The sequence below is a fragment of the Indicator indicator genome, assembly GCF_027791375.1.
Source record: "Indicator indicator isolate 239-I01 chromosome Z unlocalized genomic scaffold, UM_Iind_1.1 iindZ_random_scaffold_45, whole genome shotgun sequence".
Lineage (NCBI taxonomy): Eukaryota > Metazoa > Chordata > Aves > Piciformes > Indicatoridae > Indicator > Indicator indicator.
The window spans coordinates 684,324-711,694 of NW_026539138.1; the positions used below are offsets into that span (position 1 = coordinate 684,324).

Sequence of the window (27,371 nt, forward strand, 5' to 3'; positions counted from 1 at the left end):
TTTATTATTTTTTAATTATTTTTTGTGGATTTTTTCATGTTTTTTTTGTTTGTTTTTTTTTAATACAGGCTAGCGTTGTACCCTTTGCTAAAGCTGCTGATTCTGCCACATAAACTAGAACAGAAATTTCTCAGAAATTAAGCTGGTTCCCCTCCTTGTCAATTCACTGTCAGCCTCCCAACTGAAAAATGCTCTAGGTTTGTGTTTGCAGAAAACATTCCCTGTACAAAGTCTGACGTGCAGCTACACTGTTCTGACTGAGGAATGAAAAAGCCAAGAGTCCACTGAACATTAGATTTTTTTTTTTTCCCTGTTACAACATGGCCTGATTTGGAGTTTGGTCCACCGAGGACGGTGAGTTAACCGTAGAGATCATCATCGTTGTCTTCACTGTACACGTTGCCCCCACTGCCACCTCCTGTGCCTTGGCTGGGACCAGCGCCACCCTGGCTACCTGATGGGAACCTGCATTTGGTGGTACAGAAGAGAAGAGATGCTGTTCAAAAACCTTTTCCCAGACCAGCACCATCCCCTCCCCTCTATGACAACATGCTGGTGCCAAGTAGGACAGGCAGGAGAAATGGAATGAAGCGTTAGGGCAGGTCACACAGCTGCTGGCTGTTGGGTGTGTTAAAGGAAAACGTTGGGCTTTGAGAGCACTGACTGAGTAGCTACAACCGACCAGCAGCACAGCCCACACCCACCACTTTTGTCCATGGTGCTGAGGAGTTTGCAACTCAGAATCCAGCAGAAAGCTGCCTCAGTGCTCTGAGGCTGTCCGCCCTGCTACCCCATGGTTACCTGAAGCTGCCAAAGCCACGGCTTTGCTGAAGAGTCTGTGCAAACATCTCGTACTTCCTGATGTCATTGTCACTGACGGAGCGGCGAGCAAAGCGCATGGCCTCCTCAAAGTGATCCCTGCGGATCTCAGGAACTGGGTCATCCTCCTCCACCTCCTGCAGTGGACGGAGAGCCCAGGTGAGCCACAAGCTCGAGCCGTGAAAGCTGCCCACAGCTTCCCTTCAGTGTAGGATGTTCCAATGCCTGCTAGAGCAGGGGCTGGAGGGACGCTGCAGCAGACTGTGAGTCAGAGCTGCAGCAGGGGCCTTCTGAGCAATGCTGAGCACGAGACCCAGAAGAAACCTCAACCTGTCACAAGATGAGGACAAAGTGCTCCAGCTCCACACACAGTGTGACAGTCAACTCATACCCATTTGAGGAGGACAGAGAGAAGCATACCACATGCCAGAGATGTAAGCAGAGAAAGCTGAGAGTGCTCCACTCACCATGGCAGAAGGGTTGGTCTGCCTCTCCCGTTCTCGCCTGATCTCACTCTCAATGGACTCACGGATGGCCAATTTACAGGCACGCTGGCAAATCTCTGTCAGGTCAGCCCCCGAAAAGCCATTGGTCATCTTAGCTAGGAAATCCAGGTCAACGTCCTAGTGGAAAAAACAATAGCAGGAGAGGCCTCTCCTTAACACCTTACATCCTCAGGTGATGGTGGTGTTATTAAGCTCCTACCTTAATTACAGCAAAAACCTGTTCAGGTTCTTAGGTTTGGAAAAAAGTTAACTACACATGAAGACAGGCCATGCTCCCTAAACCCCAACCAAAGTCCACAAAGCATCTCTAAGTTTCTCTGCACTTGTGGATTTAGGATATGGTTTGCACAGCTGTGAACATTAGTAGACAAACAATACATTGTCAGACTGGAAATGGAGATGGGGCACAGACAGATGAAGTCAAGTAATGACTCCCTCCTCCTTTTCAGTTGAGGGGTTAACACTGCAACCTCCTCTAAAGCGCTCCTTCCTACAATCTAAAACCAAGCCTAGCACAAAAAACCTTGAGCTCTCACTACTGGTTGCATTACTGCCACCTCCCCAAACAAAACAACAGAGGGGCACAACTGTTGCCTAGGACAGAGTTCAGCAATGATTAACTGCAATGGTTCCTCTTCAATTTCCATTTCCCACCCACATGTTCAACATTTGTTGTAACAGGCTTTCCCGTTCCCACACCGTGGGCAGGACCACACTATGTGACAAAGACCTGCTGTGCTTGACCACCAACACCTAACTTCATCGACACCTAGCCTCAGGCATCAAGCCTCCCACTCAGTCCTTCATGGATTGAATGTTTCCCAGCTCTCCACCATGCAGAGCAGCCACCAACGTTCTGCTCTGTCCCCAGCTTGTGAGGAGCACACACAGCAGACCCAATCTGTATGCAGTCAGAGCACACACTCTACCTTGGCAACTGGCGATTTCCTCAGGTTGGCCTTAAGAATAGCAACCCGGGACTTCTCGTCAGGCAGTGGGATGTAGATGAGCTGATCCAGGCGGCCAGGGCGCAAGATGGCTGGGTCAATGATGTCTGGCCTGTTGGTGGCACCAATGATGAAAACGTTCTTCTTGGTGGACATGCCATCCATCTCTGTTAGGATCTGGTTGATGACACGGTCTGCAGCACCACCACCATCGCCAATATTCCCACCTCGAGCCTTTGCGATGGAGTCCAGCTCATCAAAGAAGAGCACACAAGGGGCTGCTTGACGGGCCTAAAGAAGCAAAGGGAACAACTGGTCCATGTTAGTATCACCTGGTTAACAGTACATGCATTTCCTACTGTGCCTACCCTACCATTAAAGCAGCTCAGAGTACCACCACCAGAGCACAGATGCTGCAAGAAGGGTTTGGAGGAGCTGCTCCAGAAAATCTCCTGCTACACAGACACCCAATTACATTTTCCTGAATGAGACAAATATCCCCAAAGCTAGGAGCATTGCAAACCAGGCAGTAGACAGGTAACTCCAACAGCTCAAGGGAATGATGGAGCCAATTTGCCAAGACTAGGCCTCTCCCTGCAAGAGTTGTGGATTTCAACTGGTTATTTAGCACTTGAGCATCAGTAGGCAAGACATATCCAATGGAAGGAGGAAATCCAGCCACTATCTTCAGCTGCTTAACAGGTAGTCATAGGGAGAAGGCAGACAGATCATTCTTCAAATTGTGCACTGAAAGAATGCAGGACTACAGGCACAAAGAGCCACTGAAAAAAACAACCAATTAAACAGGAAATTTAAAAAAACAAAAGAGCTGAAACACTACCATAAAGGCACAGAGAGATCACCCTGAGCACGTGTTCAGAACAGAGGCAGTGAGCAACCTGCCTGAATTCCCATGTTATCTCCCTGCCCTGGGTAAACAGGTGGACTAGATGGCCTCTGATGTTCACTCCCAACCTCACCTTTCTCTCTTTCTCTCACAGAGAAGGGGTGAAAAGAGATTTCAGCTGTTCTATCAGCACCTTTTGTGACCACAAGGGCAAGGATCCCCAGTATAACACACGCACGCACTTTCTGTGACACAAGGTGACACTATGTATGGAACAGCTGGGCAGTAGGAGTCATGGATACTGCAGGACAAGAACCCACAGGCTATTCTGGAAATCCATAAATGGTGACAGCTAATGAAGTGTCAAGGTTAAGTTTTCAGGGATGTGGAAGATAAGTATGCCATCCTAGCTCTAGTCTCACTGCTAAGGCACTGGAGAACTTACCGTGCTGTAACATCAGATGCAAATTGCAGCCAGAGCAAACAGTTTGAATAGCTATGCTGCTGAAGAGGTTAATCCCTTGACACCAGAAGAGCAGTCCCTGCTCTCAGTGCAAGTGAGGGAAAGACAAGAGACACATACAACAACCAGGCTTGTAAGACAGATACAGTGGAGACAGACTTCTGAGGGTACCTGAGCACAGACGTAGCAGTAGTGAAAGTAACACTTGCCTTGTCAAAGATCTCGCGCACATTGGCTTCAGACTCGCCAAACCACATGGTGAGCAACTCCGGCCCCTTGATGGAAATGAAGTTTGCCTGGCACTCATTGGCGATGGCTTTGGCCAGCAGTGTCTTACCACAGCCAGGTGGCCCATAGAACAGAACCCCTTTTGATGGAGTCATACCAAATTTGAGAAACTTGTCTGGGTGCTCCACAGGATACTAAAAGAGAACAAAATAAACAAACAAAAACCTCTCATGGTAAGCCAGAACAGTAGGTCAGTACCTCAGAATCACTCAAAGGTTTGCATGGGAAGGGACCTTCAAAGATAATCTAGTCCTACCTTTTGACCACGAGCAGGGACATCCCTTTCTTGGTCAGTTTTGTTTCTCCTCTTACCACCAATGCTACTTGAGATTTCTGGTGTGTTAAACACTAGATCCTGCCTGCTCAGTGCAGGAGTTCTTAAATGGTTCAAAGAGCACCATGGCTAAACTGGAAAGCTACCTTAAACAACCTATTTACCTCCAAGAACTGAGTAGTTTTCCAGCATACTTAACCCCAACTTCACTCTGCCCTGCAAACCAGAAGCAAAGGGGAACAACTCATTATCTAACCTACTTGCTCTGCTCTCCAGAGACAGACAAGGTGTCTGATGTGAGTTTTTATCCTCAGCAACAAGGTCAGAAATAGGTGATGATTTTAACATCAGAAAATTAGACTGAAAATTGGATTCTGTTATTCACAAGACAAGGTCTCTCTACCATGCCAATTGAACAGAAATTTATCAAATCCAAGCCATCCCAACACAGCCACCAGGTATTTTCACATTCATGTGAAAAAGACCATTCATGACTTTAAATCTAAGTCTTCCCCGTTGTAGAAGGCTTCACGATTACTTCTCACCTGTCCCTATGCTAATGCTAATGGTAAATCCTTTAGCAGCTCTCCCTGTAAGAATCTTCATCCACTTTCTGGCATATAAAACCATCATGTAGGAGGATTCTCAGCAGTGGTCCCACTGCAGGTCTCCGCTCAAGAGAATCAGAACTACTGCTGTTTCTGCATGCAGTGCAATACCTGCTCAAGACGGCACTGCAGACTCAGCTAAGGAAAGCCTGGTGCTGCTTTTCAGCACCTTCCTTCCTCTCCAGGTTCACTAAGACAGAACAGCATGGCTCTGTTAGCACCATCACATGCAAATTCCATAAAAACCTCTACATTTACTCTGATCGCAGCCTGAACAGGAATCTGAAGAAGTCCTGGATTTTATTAATATAATTACTTTTCAAGCTGACCAGGCAAATATCTGTTGGAAACCCTTACCTGTACAAGCTCCTGGAGTTCTCTCTTCACATCTTCTAGACCACCAATATCTTCCCAGGTAACTTGTGGAACCTCCACCACAGTTTCCCGAAGAGCAGAAGGGTTGCTCTGGCTCAGAGCCCACTATTGTTAGAAGAAACAGTATTACACAAATTCTAGCACTCTATGTTCACTTGCTTCAGATAAAGCAGTTACACACTGCACCCACAAGAAGGAGGATCACTCCTGCATTACCCTGAAGTCATCCATGGTCACAGCCAGTGAGTTCATCACTTCAGCATCAATAGTTTCATCTTCAAGGTCTATGAGATCCATCTTCTTTCTGATAGCTTGAAGAGCAGCTTCTGAGCAAAGAGCAGCCAAGTCAGCACCAACATGCCCATGGGTCTCGTTTGCCACCTGAAAGCAGAGCACTGACTATGACTCACAGGGACACAAGCAAGTGCTCTGCAAGGGCAATGCATGCTTAGTAACTCACCAGGGAAATGCAACAAAGCTCTGGAGGAGAGTAGCATCGGTGCCTTGCTGCAGATTCAAGACAAGTGCTACCACATATCTAACATGCTAATACGCTGCTGTTCCACCTCCCACTTCAGATTAAAGTTGAAACTGGGATTCAGATGGTGCACAGAATTACAACCCTGAGGATTGCAGTTCTTCATTCAGGACAGAGGTTACGGGAACCATCCAGTTTACATGTGATGTCCAGTGTCAGCATGCTGCTCACCCAGGTAGGTCTACATGAGCTGTTTCAAGCTTGCTTTACTTTTAAAGAGAATCCCACAGCAAACAAACCCAGGACAGGGGCGATGCACTCTCCAATTGGACTCAAACATCTGCTTCACTTAGCCATGTCATTCTTAACCAATGACTGAGGAGTTGCAGTCATTGGTATTTAGAAGCCCAGAGATCACACACTCACCCAGCTCCATGCTGTCCTGAATGAACAGTCACATTTTATGCTATCAAGCCTTAACATCTCTTCTACTAAAAACCAGAGCATTGGGAACATCTTCCTGCAAAGACAAACTTTCTTAGTAGCACCCTACTCACCTGCTCCAGATCCACATCATCAGCCAGTTTCATGTTTTTCGTGTGGATCTGCAGGATCTCCAGGCGCCCAGTGGCATCTGGGATACCGATATCTACCTCTCTGTCAAAACGACCTAGGGAGTACAAAACATGTGTTGGGCTGCTGATTCTGCACATGAGAAGAGCTGTGATTGCTGCCTTTCTTTGAACAGCATGATGACAAGCTACCAACACATACAATCTCAGAAAATACCAGAGCTTTGGGCTTCTCTGCCGTGCTGTAGCTATTTAACGAAAGTGAGACTACTGTATTAACTGGAGTTGAGGACTACACAACACAGAGGACTGCTGGTTTAGTAACATTTCCCAAGCCTCATCTTCAGGAAATATGCCTCCTCAAGCCAACATACCATGAGACATTTTTATTTATTTCTACCTTTGAGTCCTCATCACAGGAGCCACAACTTTCATAGCGGTATCCAAGCAGTGAAAAACACGAACTGTCCCAATACATGGAAAGGCAGGAAATGTACCCCTGCCACTGTCATCTAGCCATAGCTGTGCATTCAAATGGCTCACTACACATTTAATGAGTTGGTTTCCCCTGCACACTTGACTGGTTTGCTATGAAGAGACTTTACCAACAGGCCATTTATCAGACATCCATTCACAAGACCCAGTTTCATAAACCTGTATCTCAGAAGCTACAATACTTCTCATAAAAAAAACAGAAAGAAAGCTGACAATTTAGAGCCTCCTGCAACTGAAGTCATGTACATGAACTTAAGCATTTACTCCTTCAGCATATCCTGAAATAGCTTAATCTAGGAGAGGCTAGTACACTTTTCCACTTCAAAGTATCGTATTTGTTTGTTTGTTTTATTTCTACAAGTTCTAACCTAATATGGCACCGAAAGTGATACCAAAGGCTGGAAGCCTAGAAATTACTTTCAAACAAGCAGCTGGAGACGAGTCAGTAGTTTATGTAACACAAAGAAGATGTTTTATTTCTGCTCCATCCTTCCAAGGCCGCTGCAGAATGGCCTGTAACAAAGTGTGTGATACACAAGAGACTGGAATTGTGATTACCAAATCTCCTGAGTGCTGGGTCAATGCTGTTAGGTCTGTTGGTAGCTGCCATAACAATCACATGCGCTCTCTGTTTCAATCCATCCATAAGAGTCAACAGCTGAGACACTATGCGACGTTCCACCTCTCCATGTGTCTATGGAGAGAGAAAGCGGTGCTTAGACTCAAAGCTCCACAATGCAGCACAGGAGCTGTTGCAGCACCAGAGCAGATACAGCAGCCACAACCTGTTAAGATAATGTCATGAACTCTATCTGATTCTTCTCAGATTCAAGTGAAATCAGATGTTAATACTGCTTTACCCTGTAGTCAAATGCAGATTGGTGTCAGCTGCTACAAAAAAAGGATGTACTGCTTCACATTCTCCAGGCTATCTTTACCTTCTCTCTTTTAGGAGCAATGGCATCCAGTTCATCAATGAAGATGATAGCAGGAGCATTCTTCTCTGCTTCTTCAAAGGCTTTCCTCAGGTTGCTCTCTGATTCACCAGCCAGCTTGCTCATGATCTCAGGACCTGAAAAACAGTGGCACTGTAGCAGTAGAACAGAGGTAGCCACCCCTAAGACATGCAGCTGAGTTTTTTAGCACAATATTCACATGGGACAATCTATATTTTAATACAAAAACTATCAGGTGCATTCACTAAACTTGCAGCTGAACAGAAGAGCATGCAGAATTACTTTCTATCATTATTCTGGTGCTTCCAATTTGCTCTAACAGAATACAGTGCTAGTTGATCAGCTGTCTTTAGCTCTTTCCTTACCCTACTTCACACTTCTCTGTAATGTGCCACCACACACTGTTAATGCCAGTCACAGCTTGCAAAAGAAGCAATCAAATTATATGGTGATGAATTATCAGAGTAGGGAAGGAAAAAGCTTTAACATACTGAAGCTGCCTTTAGCTTGTGCAAACAGGTATACAATTACGTCTCTAAATAGATAAATGAGTTTTGAAAAAACAAATCCCAAACAAATTAAAAATCCCCAACAAACCAAAACCCCCAACCCCTCTCAAAGAATAAATAAACTAAAAAAAAATAGAAGTATAAGTACATTCATTCCATAGGGAAAGACAGCATTCTCCTGAGATCGCCTACAACTGACGAACACTAGTACAGGCTTACAGCTCTACTCTGGTTTTCCATCATTCTGACCAGAGCAGTGATGAAGACAAGACTATGTTTCTATAAGGCCAAGGAAAAAGAAACCTGACTCTCCAGAGTACAAAGCTGCTAGCTGACTGAATCCCACCACTGCAGAGCCACTGGTGTGGGCAGCATCAAGAGCATTTCACTACAGGTAACTGCAGTTTATACCAGCCCTGTCTGCAACTCTGCCTACAGCTGCCCACTACTTGGGATCAGCACACAGAGAATTAACTTTGACATTAGTTTTATTATGCAACAGAGGTTTGAAGGAATTGATTTAGGGACCAGAACCCCAGACACTGTCTTACTGATAGAAGGAGATGCTTTAACCCTGATGGGTGGCAAACCCTGGGAACAGAGTGCAGCTAGAAGGAAAACACAGACAGGTCGGCTCCCTAGATGCCACTGTGACCTAAGGGAGTTATGCAGGGACCTGATAACAAGAACAAAGCAAAACTTGGGACACAATTATGGAGCCCCCTTATCTCTTGCTTGATGGTTGCTCAAGCCTTGGAAAAAATATATGCGTTTGTGTGGTACTTTCTCTCTGTAGCCAATCATGAATTTGAAACTGTAGTATGGACATACCAATGACCAATTACAAGCTGCCTTCTGATGTTATGTTAACCTATATAAAGAAAAAGCTTTGTACAATAAATCGACAATTGGCTTGCATCAGGCCTCGTCCTGTCTCTCAATCACAGCAAAATGGTGACCCCGACGTGATGAGGCAATAACCACTATACTGTGGCCTGCTGTGATGTCCCACAGAACTTAAGTGAGCTGCTGAAAGGAAGCAGGATGCCGGCCGGCAACATATCATCCCTCCAGGAAGTGAGGTGAGCTGTGGGAAACTGAAATGGGGAATCAAGAGTTGTCCCCAGAGAGAGACATATATGAACTAATTAATGCACTCCTTAAAGAGCATGGCAAAGTTATTTCTGGCCATGATCTTGGCGTAGCGCTGAAGTGGGTGCAAGAAAAAATCCCCACGGTTACAGCACGAACAGCGGTATGGGGCAGCGGGAGGAGATGGCCCCTGGCTGGGTCATCACGAGTCTCAGAGCGGCGGTGCCAGCCACAGCAGGGAGCCAAGCGGCGACCCCCGCACTGGCTCTGGCTTGTCCCGTGGAGTCGCTCTCGTCTATCAGCAGCGGCAATAGTGTTTACAGACCTTGATTCTTTAAAGAAATGTCACAGTTTTTTCATCAAGAAACTAGTGAGAAAGCAACCTTGGAGCTGAAAGCAGTGCTCATGCAGTCAGAACCTTCACTTCAAAGATGGAAAATCTGCACATTTCTGAAGATAACAGCGTGTCAACAATGAAAAGAAAAAAAAAAGTGTCTTCTCTACTGCCGTTTGCCTCCCTCCCCCTCTTCTCTCCCCCCCCTTCCTTCTCCCTCCTTATCTCACTCCCTTGTTTCACTCCCTGTTGAAGGTCTACAGAAACCTGTGTTCTCATTTTAAAGTAACAGTGTTAAGTTTCGTTAAGAAAGGTATTTTACCATTTCATGAATGCAACTGATATCTATGTATTGTTTTGTGGCAGTTTAGGCTGGGTGCCCCCTGCCACTGCTGCATGAGATACACCTCTGGTGTCCTGGGTGCTCACCCAATACGGGTGGACACAGGAAACGACGTATTTCTACCCATAAATCCTGCACCCTATAAGGCCATCTGCAAAGTCATTCTCTTCCTCTTTCTTCCCTCTCTGCTCCCCTGGGAGATGTCCTCTGTTATCAGGTAATGCCGGGGGAGTATCCTCAAGGCCTCTTAGGCCTGTCTAGGCCTAATGCCAGGAGGAGAATGGAGGGGGGGGCAGTCTCAGACCTGGCCAGCCTGAGACTTGCCTAGCAGCGGGATGGGGGAAGAAAGAGCCCTGGGGGGTTTGGGCTTACCTTCAGGTGGGAAGAAGGGAAGGACTGGGAAGCCTTTGGGAATTCTGTGAGGGGTTCTGTACGCTTTGGGATACTCTTTGTCACTATGCTTTGTAGTTTGTAGTTCTCTGTAGCTTCACCAATCGCTTTTCCATTTAAACTTTCTATCACTCTCCAATCCATTTGTGTGAGTCTCATTCTTTTGTCCCTTTCAGGGCAAGAGACGATCTGTCTGGCCCCAAACCAGCACATGTTTTTATCATTATTTCTGATTTTAAGGCATTTGGGAATTTATTATTTTAGTGTTTGCAATTGTTGCGTTTCTTTACAATAAGCATGATGGTAATTGACTACCCAAAAAACAAACTTAGTATTTGTAATAAGGTATACTGTTAAAGAAAATGACTTTTGCTTATAAGTTTTTAGTGATTGTGTTAAAGTATTTTTCCTAATCAATAAGCATGATAGCGTGTAAGTGCTACTGGTTTTATGAGTTTATAGGTTAAGGTTTCTCTTTTTTCCTTTTTTCTGGTTCGAACCTGTCTTTTTTTTGAGTTTGCCGGCAAAATTTTAAAAAGAGCTCTATATGGTAAAAAAGTTTTCATTTTGAAAAGCGTGCATTATCTTTTTTTGTGGTTTTTTTGTACATTATATTGATGGTTTAAGTTTTATGTAGTTTTTTAAGTTTTTAGGACTTTTTTTGATATTAGCAGGACATAAGATTATTTTAGGAATGTTATAGAGTGTTCTATTAGTTTTTGTGTTTATAAAGGTTTTAAGATAAGGTTGTAAGAATATGAAAAGCTGCAAAAAAAAAAAAAATTTCTTTTCCTTTTTTGGTACACAGGTTTTCCTTAGGGAAAACTCAGGGCTAGGAACGAGATTCACCTTTTCCCATCTACAGGTTCTTCCTGATGCCAGCATGGCATAACACCAGACTCAAAGAACGGGACAAACAGCAGTGCCGGTGAAGCTGACAATCAGCTGACCACTGAGTCTGACCACAGTGCCTGTTTAACTGAGATCAGAAGCACCGATCTGAAGCTGACTGCATGAGTGTCCCCGGAGGAAACATTTCATTCGGGACTGAATGTTTCAATGCCTTAATGTCATGTAATTAGGGAATATGTTTATGTAGATTTATATGTTAACTCACCAGAATGTTATAGTTAAACAGTGGTTACCCCGGAATAGACAAACAGCCCAGCCTATCTATCTGGTAAAATTAATTCATTCTTGCAATTGTGGGGTATCGCTCATGTTCCCTGTATTCCTTATTCCCTCACGCAGTACACTGAAGTGACTTTTGCAAAAACTAAAGTGGGGGAATGGTAGGGGCCTATTCAGAGGCCTGGTTAAACAAAGCTATGTATGTTTTTACATTTTAAAATTTAAATTTTTTACAGCTTCCTAATGATTCCCAGGAAACCCCAGTATGGGTGGACCAATGGCCCATACCATTGGAAAAGCTCCACACACTCCAAGAATTAGTTACAGAGCAATTGAAAAAGGGGCATATTGTACCTTCCACAAGTCCATGGGACTCTCCTATTTTTGTCATTAAAAAACAAACAGGCAAGTGGCGCTTGCTCCATGATCTCAGAAAAATTAATGACGTTATGGAAGATATGGGGAGCCTCCAACCAGGGTTACCCTCCCCTACAATGATACCACGAGATTGGCATTTGACTGTTATTGATCTAAAAGATTGCTTTTTTAGCATTCCTTTACATCCAAATGATGCTCCTAAATTTGCTTTTTCAGTTCCAAACGTCAATATGCAACAACCATTACAGAGATATCACTGGGTTGTGCTTCCACAAGGAACGAAAAATAGCCCTACAATTTGTCAATGGTATGTGGCAAAGAGCCTTAGTCCTGTTCGAAACGCCTTCCCTGATGTCTTAATACATCATTATATGGACGACATCCTAGTGGCAGCACAAAGCCCCGAGCTCCTGGAGAAAGCCGTGGCCCTTGCAATAAGCACTGTAACGCAAGCAGGTTTTACTGTAGCACCTGAAAAAATTCAAAACGTACCACCTTGGAGATGTTTAGGATGGCGAATACGAACTCAATCAATTGTACCACAACCTTTACAGATCAAAACACATGTTAAGGCCCTTCATGATGTTCAGAAATTATTAGGTGCCATAAACTGGGTGCGTCCCCTCTTAGGAATTTCTAATGCAGATCTGGGTCCCTTATTTCAATTGCTGACCTCTGCTCCCCTCGTTCCTTAGGTCCTGAGGCGCTCCGATCTCTGCAAAAGGTTGCTATGATTATCGCCTCAAGACAAGCTCATAGGTGGGCTCCAGAGTAACCCTTTTTTCTGATCCTGTTAAATCCTGCTCGACAGCCACACGCTTTGATTTTTCAGTGGGATACGCGAAAATCAGATCCGCTGCTTCTCATTGAATGGATCTTTTTGCCGAACCAATCTACAAAAACTATCTTTTCACAGCATGAAATGTTTGCTTCTTTGATAATCAAAGCCAGACAAAAATTGCTAACTTTAGCAGGAATGAGCTTTGAATGTATCTATTTGCCTGTCACTGATGCATACTTGCAATGGCTTTATCAGCAATCAGAAATTTTTGCTATAGCCCTAACAGCCTACACAGGCCAGCTCTCTATGCACCCGCCTTCACATAAATTATTTAACCTTGATTTCTCTTTATCTCCCCTGCCTAGGAAAAGCATCCAACTGTTACAAGCCATCACTGTTTTTACAGACGGGTCTGGAAAATCTCACAAATCTCTCATTGTATGGTGGGACGACCAGTCCAAACAATGGCAATCTGATATTGCCACAGTCTCAGGATCCCCCCTAGTAGTAGAGCTGAATGCAGTGGTACAAGCCTTTCAAAAATGGTCAGAACCTCTTAATCTTGTCACTGACTCAGCTTATGTTGCAGGTATAGTTCAAAGAGCTGAGGCTGCAGTACTAAAAGAAATCAGTAATCCACAATTATTTACCTTGTTGCAGGAGCTGGTTTTTCATTTAGATTCCAGGATACATCCTTATTTCGTCATGCATGTGAGATCTCATACTTCTTTACTGGGTTTTATTGCAGAAGGGAACTGCCAAGCAGATCATCTAACTTTACCAGTAAATGTATTACTGGACCGAATTGCCCAAGCAAAACTCAGCCACTCCTTTTTCCATCAGAATGCGGGAAGCCTTAAAAGACAATTTGGCCTCTCTTCACAACAAGCTGCAAATATTATCTCTGTGTGTCCTGATTGCCAGAGGCATTCCTTTCCTAGTATCTCTGGGGGAGCTAACCCTAGAGGGCTAGAAAGTCTGCAACTATGGCAAACAGACGTTACACATTTCCCTGAGTTTGGTAACTTGAAATACATTCACTCTTCTATTGATACTTTTTCAGGAGCTTTATATGCCCTTGTCACACAGGAGAAAAATCCCGAGATGTTCGCAGACACTTTGTGAGAGCTTTTGCAACACTAGGAATTCCCTCTCAAATAAAACCAGACAACGGTCTTGCTTACACCTCTGCGGCCATTAAATCCTTTTTTACCTCTTGGGGTATTAAATATACCACAGGTATCCCTCATTCCCCTACAGGTCAATCACTAATAGAACGTTCCCACCAAACACTGAAGCAGCTTCTTTTGCAACAGAGAGGGGGAATGGGAAATACAACACCAGAGGAAAGACTGCAAAAGGCTTTATATGTTTTTAATTTTAGGCATTTTAGTACAAATCCATCTCTGGAAGTACAAGAGAAAGCACCAGTTCTAATTCGTGATCCTGAAACAAATAAGATTTTAGGCCCATATCCTTTAGTAACATGGGGCAGAGGATATGCTTGTGTTTCAATAGAAAAAGAACCACGCTGGATACCAGCCAAAAACGTCCGACCTTTTTGAGAGCGTCTAACACAGCAGCAGCAGCAGGACGACGATACAGGAGAAGAGTAGCTGATAACGACAGAGGAAGATCTGCGCAGCTGCTGCCTGAAGACAACTAAAAGACGCAACTGAATTTTTTTTAAAGAAACTTAATGATGTTTCGTTTCATAGCTTTTATTGTACTAGGGATAGGGTTTATAGAATCGTGGGGAACTCTTTTTCCTCCTCCTTTGCCAAAAACTAATGTGTGGGTTACGCTTGCTAATGTAACAGGCCAGGACACTTTGTGCTTGGCAACTGCTTCTCCTGATAATCCCTTTTCTACTTGTCTTGTAGGATTACCCTTAGATAAATGGCCAGTTCCACTAACACTCTCCTCTGTAATCAGACAGCCTAGTAGAAAACTAACAGATAAGTGGGATTTTTGGACTCCCCATCTCCCACGAGCTAACTTAGAACCACAAGAGCTTGAACTTTTAGGATTAGTAAAAATGGATTTCTGCCTTTATTTTAATTATACAGGGAAAAATCAGTCTAAAGCATGGGATGTTTCTTCTAACTATCCTGTATTCAGGAGTGCAAGCTCCTGGTGTAATTATAAGTCTCCTAACATTTCTAAATCAAGCAACATTCCTTTGCAATTGCCAGGAGGCATGTTTTTGATTTGTGGACATAGAGCCTGGGCTGCAATTCCCTCCCACAACAAAGGTGCCCCCCCCACTGTAGCCTTGGACGGCTTTCTGTGTTAACCCCTAACACATCTTCCATTTTTCAACATCGACTCTCACACAAACAACGCTTACATCACAGAATGAATCGGGGCACTCATGCATTTACCCCTGAATGCGATGATAATGTTGATTTTTGGTCTCTTAGCCAGCGTTTTACAGCTTCTGTGTTGACACCATGGGTTGCTGCAGCGAAGGCTTTATCAACGCTAGATAGATTAGGCTGTTGGCTTGCTAAGCAAAATAATGCAACTAGTAGTGCACTTTCTAACCTCTTATTAGATGGTGATAGTGTTTGTCACGCTACGCTACAAAATAGAGCAGCAATAGATTTTTTGCTTTTAGCGCAAGGACATGGCTGTGAGGATTTCGATGGTATGTGTTGTATGAATCTTTCTGATCACTCTGTGTCTATTCATCATAGTATTCAAACCCTAGAAGAAGGATTCACTAAACTTAAGGAAGAAGATAGTTGGGATTGGTTAGACAAAATATTTAGTAGTTGGGGGCTTTCTGGCTGGCTACGTAGCCTTGCTAAAACAATCATTTATGCTTTTGCTGTTTTGCTTTTTTATTGCTTTTTTACCCTGTATATCGCAATGCTTACAAGGCTTAATTAGTCGATCACTCAAGAGAATTCTTATCATACAGTAGGGAGGGGGAAATGAAGGAATTGATTTAGGGACTTTAGCAAGTCACATCCTTACAGCTAGCCATTTCCATGCTGTGCTATATAGTCCTTTGCTATCACTTTCATGGGTTTATGTAACTGAAATCTGAAAAGGCAGCACTCCCTAAATCTTCCAGCACTGACTGTCAAATGGGACATAAAAAGCAGTAAGGAAAAATCAGAATTTACTTGAATCAGTAACCAACACAACTACTACAGGTGAGAGTTATCAACAGGAGGTTCTGTCACTTGTAGGTCAGTCTCAAAGAACTCATTGTAGCTGTCAGCAAAGTACCTTCCAATTGATGTTACATGAAACAAAACGGGTCTTGTGCTTTACTTGAGCGGAAAGAAATCCACAGTGGAGCAGTGCCTTTTCTGAACAGAACAAGAGTGTGTTCTGTAAGAACAACAGAAGCCTGTGTCCTGCATCCATATTATTACAACAGTCTCAGCACTTCATTCCCAGCTTTGCCCTCATCAACATCAATAGAAGTCCCTGCATTGCAAAACTGTCTCACATACATTCTGCTGCAACATAATCAAGCTTAAGAGAAGTGCCACTACTGACGCTTCCACACAAGTGGCTTCCAAGTGTCTCTAGAGGCATGCCTGAAGAGGTCAAGGAAGGATGTCAGGGAAACAGCGTGGGTCTGTGAGTCCTATTAAATACCACTGACTGCCGTAAGACGGGTGAGAGAGCAGACAGCAGATTGGGGGCCACAAAACTTACCATTGATCAGGAAGAAGAAAGCTCCAGTTTCATTGGCCACTGCTCGGGCAATCAGTGTTTTACCAGTGCCAGGAGGACCATACAGCAGGATCCCACGTGGAGGCTGAGGACAAACGCAACAGACTTAGGTGATGAGCTAGTCTCTGAATGCCTAAGTAGCTTCACAGTGAAGTTGTAAGCATTTGATTAAATCCAGTCCAAGACTGTGATGCAAACTTCTGCAACAGCTGTCATCCCAGCACTGCTATCAACACCTTTACTACTTCATATGACACACAAACAAAAACCTTGCCAGGAACCGACAGCACTGATTCAAAGCAACACCCCACAGGCTGCCAATACTTGGTGTCCAGAACACGTAAGGAAATACTTTCCTAACTCCAGCATTTAAAAAAACCCCACAAACCACAAATTACTTATTCCCTCCACCTACGCCTCATAAACCTCTGACATCGAGAGTCATCTGCTAGGTGGTGCACATTAAGGACTCACCTTCACCCCTATAGCCTTGAAGAGCGCAGGGTGTCGGAGGGGAAGTTCCACCATTTCCTTGATTTGAGCCAGCTGCTTCCGGCAGCCACCAATGTCATCATAGCCCACTTCATTCAGTGACTCCTCTTCATCCTATCCAGAAAGAGACATATTAAGCACATGTGGGGAAGAAGGTCATTCACAACCCCTCCCAATATAGAGAAAACAAGAATTCAGGTTTTTGCTCATGGCCATCTCTTTGCTGTCTGGAGATTCTAATTTCCAAGTCTTCCTGTACAATTGGTTTTTAGCTTTGTCTTCGCAGACATATTAAGGAAATTGCCTGCACATATCTAGACCTCACTGAAGCACACCTTCACGAATGCCTCTGCTGCCAGCTTCCCCACAGAGTCCAGCACAAAACAAGCTCTGTGACCCTCCGAGGTGGCTAACAAACACAGTAATGGTCAATGAAACGCAGCATAAAATACTTATTCCTTAACTATAAGTGATTATCTCTAGCTGGTCCAGACACATGAGTAAGATCAACTGTAGACAACTCTTCTGGTATATTTCTACAGCATCCATTCATCTCTTTGTCCAAACCTCTAGTGGCATTAGTTATCTGTGTCATTAGGACATACTAAAACAATAAAATAGCACAGCCTGGAATCTCAGAGGGGCATAGTCCAAGCCTTACAAACAGGAACTACTACCTTGGGATCTGGCCCTAACAAGCACTGAAGGTCTCCAGGTCTTGAGATTCCTGCCTGCTCTGGGCCCTGCTTCAGGGTGAAGGCATAAACCCTTTTCCTTTTATCTACTGGGGACCTTCCCTTGACCCAGTTTATGCTACTGCCCCTAGAGCAGACCCTGAGCACAGCCCTCCAAAGAGCCTTTGTCATCTACTCTTTTCCATCAGCCATTTGCCTTTGCCTCCCCATCTCCAAGCTGCATTATCCCACTCTCCCAGCCCCTCCTCACTGCTTCTGGCCTTTAGCCCATCATTTTGATGGCCTTGGTTGAACTTGCTCCTGCCTTGTCTCTGCTGTGTCCTGCAGAGCCCAAACTGTACTCATGGGGTTTCAGAGTCTCAGAACAGTCACACAGAGATGACTTTTTCAGGAGGCAGCTAAATACAAACCAGCACTCACACTGACTTGCAGGCACTTCCTTTATGTAGTATACAACCTCCTTAGCTCATTTATCTGAGATTTCCCACTCTGTAGGAAATTTTCCTGTTACTCTGCAATACTAAGGTTAGATTCTACCCAGACAACAGACAATCCACCCAGGCTGTCTCAACCCTGTGACACTCAAGGGACTGGGATTTTTTTTTTAAATTTTCTTTTACAGTCAACCATTGTGAGATTTTAAATTTCTCACTGAAAAAAGGCACTAATTGCTTTCTTTTCATTTGGCATGGAATTTAGCAACATTGTTAAACTGCTAACATTGTACCTCTCCTTGCTACAGATAGAGAAAAATTTGGAATTAAAAAATGCATCTAAGTCCAACATGAGACATCTGGAAGCAGATGCAAACCCAGCTGCTGTCAAAGTATGGCATCTCATCAGCAAACCTACACATTGGTGCTATCTCGACATAAGGAAGAGCAGTGGAAATAGATTCCTCTGGCTACTTTCAGCAGCAGCTCATCTCCTGAAACCAGAGAATCATTACCCTCAATCTACAAAATGCCAAAACAGGAACTGTGAACACTGTTGCTCTCAAGCACCATCATAGAAACAGATTTCAGAGAGGACTCATTTGGGGAACCACATGGCAGGACTTTGCTCACCTCTCGTTTGATGGAGTCTCCTTCACAATGGATCACTGTGTCTGGAGCCACTATGCAGTATGGACTTGGATCTGTCTCCACCACTTTGAACTCCACAGCACGCATCCCTCCACGCACCAAGAAGATGTCACCTGTAAAACCCTGAACTTCAGTAGCCTGCTGCAGCCAGTGTCTGCAAAATGACAACCCTTGTACTGCCAGCAGCCCCAGAGGACAAGGAAGTTGGTTGCACAGCAGATACTGCTGGCATTGGTAACATTGCTTCAGAGCTGCATGTACTCTGAGTACCTGAGATGCACAGCCAAGAAAGTTCTCAAATTTCCTTCAGTAACAAACAGCAAACAAACCCAGCAATCAACAGAATACTCAGCCTACACACAAAAAGGCAAGGAATCACATTTTTTTTCCATTCTGTTTCAATTTAGCATTTCTAAAACAGGCAAAATGCCCCAATTTAATAAAAATTCATTTTAAAGTTATTATAACTAGCTGTTACTAGTTGGCAACTGGTTGTCTCCAGAAGTGGAATAACATGTAATACTGCACTGTGACTCCTGATTGAACCAACTACAGAGGCTGGGTAACTTCAACTTGTGTTTACAGTGTATTATGTATTATCTATTTGTTCCAGCAGAAGTGCTAACAGCACAATTCCAGGAATGCATTTGGTTTTCTACACACTCTCACAGCTACTAATTAAATTACTTTGAAGAAGTGAATGTAGTCAGGGTGCCAGTTAGTACACTCAACCAATTGATTAGTATACAGACAACTATACCATTCCATTCAAGTGGCAGCAACTTAGTTTAATAAAATTTTCTCCTGTGTTCTAACTGAGCCTTTTCTGATGCTGTCTCATCTCATGTAGCACAAATAAACTCACAGAATTATCAAACTGTTCCGCCAACCAGCAGCATCAATGACCCCTTTTTCTGCAGGTAAGGGGAAAAAAGAAATCAACACCAGCAAAAAAATCTCACTCTACTGATGTTAATCTAATGCTTTGCAGAAATGTATGCAAGCTACTAGAAATCCTCTTTATTCGGTCTCAGGACTACCTCACATTTGCTGTCACCAGGACTTCAGTAACAAGCATCATTACCTTTCCTGATGGGTCTGTATGCTTCCAGGAAGTATGGCTTGAGATACACCTCAAACAGGTTTCCTGTGATGCCTTCTACTGTGTCATCAATTGGCAGCACATGGATACGTTTGCCGTACTTCACATCTGGGCAAGGCTGGATGCTGCAAAAGAAAACTCCAGTTAGCCAAAGGCAGTGATGCCCCTTCCCAGGCCAGTACAAATGCTAGAAAGGACCCTCCAAAGCCCTGGTGAGACTTCCCACCTGTACAAGAACATTTCAGTGCTGACAAGGCAAAAAATCATGCCTGCCAAGAGTTAGGCTTCCCAACACACTTTCCTTCCCTCACTTCAGCCCTATCAAAGGCCACTGTGGAGTTCAATACTTTCTTCCTAACCCCCTGCTCTTCTTTAGCCCCTCTCACCATTCCCAAGGTACACTGACAGCTTAAGGTTACTAATACAGCTTAAAGACCTATGCAAGTCACAAGATAACCTATGTTTCAACAATGAGCTACTGCTCAAACAGCTGCAAGGAAAGGGAGCTGGGAGAAGCTTTTTGCCCCTTTTACTCTGCTTTACAAGAGGCCAGAGGACCTGTTGCTGACAAATCTGATTTTGGTACTGTGAGAGTCTTTGCTCAACCATGCGAAAGCACTGTTAAGTCAGGGATCTGTCAGCACCACTTCACTGAGAATATCCTTCTAGGTTAAAGTCTGAAAGCTCCTTGGCCATGTTTAAATAAACACTACAGATATTATTTCACACTGTAGGACACCAGCTTGAAGTACCACACTGCAGCGGAAAGCTCAAACTGGCTTTGCCAGCTAAGAAAAGCCTACACGGAGCTGCTGCAGAGCACAGAACTTTTCATGTGTGACTTTGCTTAAGACTTTTAGATTTTTATCATGTACTTTACAGAGAGAACACAGCAGAACGGTAAGGGAAAAGACAGACAACAAGCAGGAATCATTTCTTTGGCAGATACCAGCCCACAGAAAGTAAGATGATAAAACCTACAAGAAAAATGTTGAGGGCAGGAGGCTGAAAATTCTCTGACCCCAAAAGCTAAGACAATCAGCAAAATATCTAGAAGGCTGAGAACCACTACATACACAGCCTGGCAGAGAAGGGAAAAATCACAGGCTGAACTATTACACTAGAAATTATTCCAACAGTAACCCTAACCAGGTTAAAGGAAGTATTCACCTTTATTTTAAACTCATAATCTGTCTCAAAGTACTCTTGTGTTCCACCTACAGTGGTGTTTAAAACTTGCATTTTCTAGTGGTAGGATGGGTGGAGCATTCCTCTCCTCTACAAAGTTTGTATGCAATACACTTTGCAAATATATTATTTCTCATTAAGGTCCTGAATAGACTTCAAGAATCTTTAGCATATTTTTTTAATCCAAATATGCATACAGCCAGAAAGACAAGCAAAAATAAACTGAGATTCCTAATCTTGAAAGCATTTCTGTGATCTCCACTGAAGATGTGGCTCTGCTACTGACTGAATCAATTCAGAGCCATCATGCAAATTGAGGCAACCCAAGCCAAGCAATAGTTAGTGAATGAGTTTTCTCACCTGATCACGTCACCCAGGCGCACTCTCAGGTTGTTGCGAACAACCCTATTCATGCGAATCTTCTCATCTGAGCAGGTATCATCTGACAGAACAATGCAGACTGCTTCTCTCCTCTTCTTTCCTTTTAGCAGGACAGTGTCTCCTCTGAAGAGCTGCAATTCATCCATTTTTGCCTGTAAACGGTTACATCATAAGAAGAAGCTTTTGACAAAAACAAGAACTCAAGAATTTGAAGGAGAGTTACTTCACTTCAGAGAATGACACCTCAGAAGCAATACACTGAATTCACTCGAACAGACTCCCACTACGCTGAGCTAATCCTGAAGGTAGACTATGGGGACAAGCTCAACTGCGCCCTACAAACTGAATCAAACCACATTTCAACATGGACGTGTTAGGAAACAAAACAACCCTCTCTCACTCCTCACAGCTGCAGCTTCTGACACAGATTCATGTTGCAAAGCTACATTCCAAGTTAATACCCAGCAACACCTTGCAAATTACAGGGTTAAATGTTTTGCTTTTATAGGTAACGCACCTGGGACAGTGACACAACACTGTTGTCTTCATTGATGGCTTCATCAACAATTAACCGATTGGGCCTGTTCTTCTGCTTCAGAATAGCAGTTGATAAGTCATCCGCTTTAGAACTGGTTAAAAAAACAAGTTATGAGTTTCAGTGATACTGCTCCCCACCTTCCTGTCATTCCCTTATTTTCACCTCTATTTCCCCACAAGTTTCTTTGTTGTCTTGTCTTTTAGAAACTACAATTCTTTGTAAAACAAAGGAGAACATTCTTCCTAGGCACCAGCTGCAGGAGTTCAAAGCACAATGTTTTCTGTCAGTGCACAGAACTACTTTACTAGCCTCAAATAGAAATAGCTATGAAGCTAACTATGAAAAGAAGTGGTCAGTGAGATGTTGCTGACTGTAAGATTTTTTGTCTAAAAGAAACTGCATGTAACCAATGCCACCAAAATGAAAGTTCAAGTCTATTTGGTGTCAAATCCCAGATGAATAGGGGAATTAACGGGCAATGCTGTAGCTCCCCTGACAGGAAGAGCTGTAGAAGTTCAGCCTGATGAGGCCTATCAGTTAAACCTAGCAAGCCAACACCCACTGTAGCCCTAGACCACCACATCACAAGAAATAGAATGGGTAATTTATCCTGACAAAATGGAACAAAACAACTGCAAGAAAATGGGAGAAATGCAGATTAAGTGTTTTCTTTCAAAATCTAATACAGCAGACAGTTCACTCTATGAAAGAAATGTGAATTTGAAGCAAGCAATTCGCAAGGAGTTCGTGGAAGTTGTACATCAGCTAGTCACAACAATGGTTGACTGGTTTAACTTTCCTTGGTGGGCATCTGACTGCGTTCTCTGAATATTCCAGATGTGTCAGCGTCTAAGGCTGGAACAGAAAACTGCACTTTGTTTCAATTTTGACAAAGAAAAAGTCTTCCTTTGTCCTATGCAAGCGGTAAGCACTAAGCAAAAGCAGGAAGCTTGGTGGACAGCTGTGTTTGCTGTACAGTTTGGTTCTGGTTTTTGCTCTTTTAGGACAAAATAATCAGAAGAAATCAAACCTTGACTCGAAATAGCAGAGCAAGCAGCTCTGCACAAAGGCAGATCACAGAAGCAGTGCATCAGTTGTCATGCTGTGTTTTTAAAAGTCTGAGAGAGGTGACATAACTGCAGTGTGATGTCAACCCAGGACCTCTCACCTATCAAGACAGATTTTTCAAGACAAGCTATGCAGTATTGACTCTTTTATTTGACATGTGAAAGGGGAAACAATATTAAGCAAGTCTGTGAGGGCAGCCAGCTTGTTTTCAAGCTTCAAGTAAGCCCTGATAGCATAGGGAAATCGCAAATGATAGATAACATTATTTTAAATGAACAAAGGAGAAATTGTAAAATGTATCTTTCCTAGACTGCCAGAACCTGGAAAGATGCCTTTTCACTTTCTTCACCAAAAACTGCAAGAGGTAAGACACTGGCATTCATTCCTTTCTGGGAATATACTATCTCAGATTGAAAGACACAAAAGAAAGGCTGCTAGACACATCCTAGAAGGAGCTCATGAATTCCATCTTCAGCCTTAATTGTGGTTTTGGTAGAGTCCTAAAGCATCTGGGATTTCAAAGAAAACAGAAAGCAGAAGGAAAACATCCAACACACTGTAAAGTCAGACAGCATCTTAAGTTTATAACAGTGCGAAACACCAACAATCTACCCGTGAGGACCTTGGCTCAGCATTAGCTCATAGCCAATGAAAATTACTTTCACAGGTAGATTTTAAAACTTGAGCTAAAGCACATCAGAAACAAAACTCTGTTTAGCTGTTCAAAGTTTCAATATAATTCATAGCCCTCCACATAGGAGACAGGGATCCGAAGGCGAAAACCACTGCCAGACTTTGGCTACATAAACTGTCACTGAAAGTGAGAGGCTGTCCCTCAGGATGCAGAGACCGCTGTGCCGTCTGAAAAAACAGCCTCAGATACAGGATGAAAATAGATGGAAAATGAACTCGACAGCAATTGGAAGCTTTTGGACCAAAACTGTCCAGAAAACCAAAAGCTATACAAATCTGAGAAGAAAGTCAAGACATGACTCAACACACAGCAGTGATGAAGAATGTAGTAAGAGCTCCACTTGGTTCTGCTGAATATGAGAAAAAGGTTTTAGTACTGAGGAACTGAGTCTGCACTTTCTTAAGAAAGAAATGAGGGCTGAATCAATGTTGGCAGTACTTGACTGCACTTACAGCAATCAAAAAGCTTGGAGGCATTAAAAATGGAGTAAGGTCTCCAAGAAAAAGCATACAGGCATATAAATGTGTGGGGTCAGCTTCAGTTATTGTACCTGACAGTTCTGTAGAGAATGACACAAAGATGTTACAAAATTAAATGCCAGCTACACACAGTAGAGTGATATTACTTCTACAGACAAGGGTCAGGACTTCGAGAGACAAGCATTACCCATCCTCCAGTGGCAGTTTAAAATATTGTTACCATCACCATCTGCCCTCATTACATCTCTCCTAGGAGTTCCCCATGCTGTAACTCAAATAATGAAACAAAATACATCTGTACACCTCCATCATGCTTAGACAATCCCCAACACCTGTGCATTACAGAATCACAGAATTAACCAGGCTGGAAAGACCTTTGAGATCATCAAGTCCAACCTATCACCCAACACCATCTAATCAACTAAACCATGGCACTAAGCTTCTCATCCAGTCTTATTTTAAACGCTTTCAGGGATGGTGACTCCACCACCTCCCTGGGCAGCCCATTCCAATGGCCAATCACTCTTTCTGTGAAGAACTTCGTAACATGCAGCCTAAACCTCCCCTGGCGCAGCTTGAGACTGTGTCCTCTTGTTCTGTCAAAGGTTGCCTGGGAGAAGAGACCAACCCCCACCTGGCTACAGTGTCCTTTCAAGTAGTTGTAGACAGCAATAAGGTCTCCCCTGAGCCTCCTCTTCTCTAGGCTAAACAACCCCAGCTCCCTCAGCCACAACTTATATGGCTTGTGCTCCAGACCTCTCACCAGCTTTGTTGCCCTTCTCTGGACACTCAACATCTTTCTTAAACTGAGGGCCCAGAACCAGACACAGTACTCAAGGTATGGCCTAACCAGTGTCGAGTATAGTATTACTGAGCATGTGGTGAGAACACTACGCAGGAAAGCCTGAGGCATGGGTTAGGGCTCTCATGTGTCAATGTTCCTATGCATGCTAGCAAACTGGCAAAGGGCAAGTACAGGCAGCTAGCCTAAGTAATTTTTAAAGATTCTCAGTGAGTTTCCCTGTCAGAGAGTGCCCAGTGCAAACCCTCTAGATCACCTCGTCTGCTCATCCCTTTTGTCAGCTCCCTAACAAACTTTCCCTCTCACTCTTTCATTTCACTGACTCTACAGAGTCACAAAACACAAGACATAGCTTAAGAGCTGTTTTGAAATTAGGAAATTCAAAGCCTGCATCAAGCCTGGCCCTAAACAGAGGCCAAAGCCGAAGATATAATTCTCAGCACAGCTTACGGCCACACTTCCATAAGCTCAAGACATCGATAAAACTGAAGCAAATAGGTACTAGCCCTGAAGACCAACAATAATGAGTTCTCCATTCTCTCTGATTTTCAGTAAAGCAGTCCAACAGCCTCATCTGACACAGTGAAGGAGCACAAGCAATACTTTTTACAACTTCTATCACTTCCATCATTTTCATGCGTGTGAGAACTCTCCTTCAGCATAGGAATAATGGCTGGAGGCTATGCGTTATAGTGGATGATATGAAAAGAGAGAATATAAAGTGATTACGCATTACAGATTCTTCTGAAAACAACTAATAACCTCCAAAGCCCCACCTAAACTACGGAAATAAGTTGTTCCTGCGAGCCTGTGCTAAAAATACAGGCCAGAAAGACCTGAAATGATTCCAGCTGCAGTAATGAAAGTGAAAACAGCCATGCCTTCTACATGGTGGCGAGCCTTTTATTATCCTCATGAACTAGCTTCTGAGGCAAAGCCTGCCAGTGGTTTCTTACCACCCCAAACATTCACATTACAGACTAAACTGCTTTCCCCATGCAAGTAATAAAAAAAAAAAAAATCCATAAAAAATTTTATCTATTAAAGCAAAGGAGTGAGCTACCTGATGACTGCAATCACTTACAGGAAAAGCATGTGACAACCAAGCAACGAGTTCATGCTCATGCTTGAAAGGGCAAGTTCTCAAACACTGCTGCAAACACATAGGCACATGAAAATGAGCATCTCTTCAAAAACCATTCTCTCTTATCTCTTGCAACACTACTCATTATGCTAAAGCTCAATTCAGCAAGATGGCTGCCAGTAGCACTGACCCAAAAATGGCAACTGAAAAGTAACTTGTTTCCACTTGCAAAGTAACTTTTCATAATTCAGGTATGCTGAAAGAAACTATGCTAAAGTTGAAACTTCCTTTTAAAGACACTGTTCATCTCACTTAGCTGCAAAATATGCCTGTGAGAAGTGTATTTGCTGACACTTTGCTGCAACAGTAGGACTGAGTGGGTCTAAATTTCAGTAGTTGCAAAACAAAAGCATAACTTAAGTAGCAGATACTAAAGGGACCAAAACTGCCTCCACTAAGAGAAAGAAGTCACTTAAAAGTATTCTTGGGTTTGGGAAATTATCTTTAGTTTCCATTTTCACTCCTCTCAAGAGGCAATAAAGTGGCTTATGCACATGTGCTGGGAACTTAGAAGCCACTGTTACTCAATTAATTAATTTTTGAGGAGCACAAAAGATCCTCAACTTGGAACTGAAAACTGACTAAGGCAAGACACTGCAGGCAAAAATACAGCCGATTGCCTCAGCTGCCCCAGAGGCCAGCATGGCACAACATGTCTGCTTCTGCTCCTGCCAAGTCACTCACTAGCCCCGGCCCCAGGGCTGCTGCGAGGAGGAGGCCGGGACATGCCTCTTCCACTTCCTCGCTGCTCCGCCAGCCGCTCTGTGGCCTGGAAGACAAAGCCCTCTCTTCCTGAGGCCTAGCCTAGGCCCTGGCCGCGCCGGAGTTCGCAGGCAAGCGGCCCCGTGGCTCGGGCCTAACGGGAAGTCCTGCCCGGTCAGGCCTCGCCCCCTCCTTCCCCCCCCCCTTCCCCCCCCCGCCATGACTCGACACTTCCCGGAGAGGCCCGGTCGAGAGGCAAGGGGGAGGTGGCGGCGACGAGCGGCCCATCATTCCCACCCAGCACCGCTTCCGCCTCCTCAGGGCCTGCATGACACGGCGGGATCGCTGGGCCGATCAGGCCCGGGCCACGCTGCACTCCGACGAGGCAGTCTGCGTCGAGCCGGGCCAGGCCACCGCGGCGGTCAGGCCTAGGCCGAGGCCTGACAGCGAGCGGCCCGCACTTACTCGGATCCCGAGGCCATGGCGCAGCTGGGGGGGGAGGGGCAAGGGGAGGCGGGCGGCGGCGGCTCCTCAGGGCGAGCGGGCGGAGGTAGCAGGGAGCGGTGAGTCTCGGGCAGTCGAGCGAGCGAAGGCAGCGAGTCTGGGCGCTTTGCGCTGACTGAACCTCAGAGCCGACTCATCGGACGGAGAAGCTCCGCCCCGCGCCGCCTCGCCTGCCTAGCAACACCCTGCGACGACCAATTGAAAATTCCGATCTG

At 44.2% G+C, this 27,371-nt stretch overlaps 1 protein-coding gene across 3 annotated transcripts; it reads right to left on the reverse strand.

Moving 5' to 3' along the window:
• VCP (valosin containing protein) lies at positions 1-27,140 on the reverse strand. 3 transcript variants are annotated; one of them, XM_054398339.1, is made up of 17 exons: positions 27,118-27,140; positions 21,743-21,854; positions 21,205-21,377; positions 19,639-19,781; positions 18,537-18,667; positions 16,757-16,888; positions 16,265-16,367; positions 7,611-7,744; positions 7,231-7,366; positions 6,163-6,275; positions 5,344-5,508; positions 5,110-5,232; positions 3,792-4,004; positions 2,255-2,563; positions 1,287-1,442; positions 802-956; positions 1-465 (listed from the first exon to the last, which is right to left on the reverse strand). In XM_054398339.1, the coding sequence occupies exons 1-17, from the start codon at positions 27,132-27,134 to the stop codon at positions 360-362; spliced, it is 2,421 nt and encodes an 806-aa protein (XP_054254314.1). In that variant the 5' UTR covers positions 27,135-27,140; the 3' UTR covers positions 1-359. The 3 variants fall into 3 exon arrangements, with proteins under 3 accessions (XP_054254314.1, XP_054254315.1, XP_054254316.1); XM_054398340.1 differs by lacking the exons at positions 6,163-6,275; positions 7,231-7,366; XM_054398341.1 differs by lacking the exons at positions 19,639-19,781; positions 21,205-21,377; positions 21,743-21,854; positions 27,118-27,140 and adding an exon at positions 19,420-19,452.
• Positions 27,141-27,371: the final 231 nt, after the last annotated feature.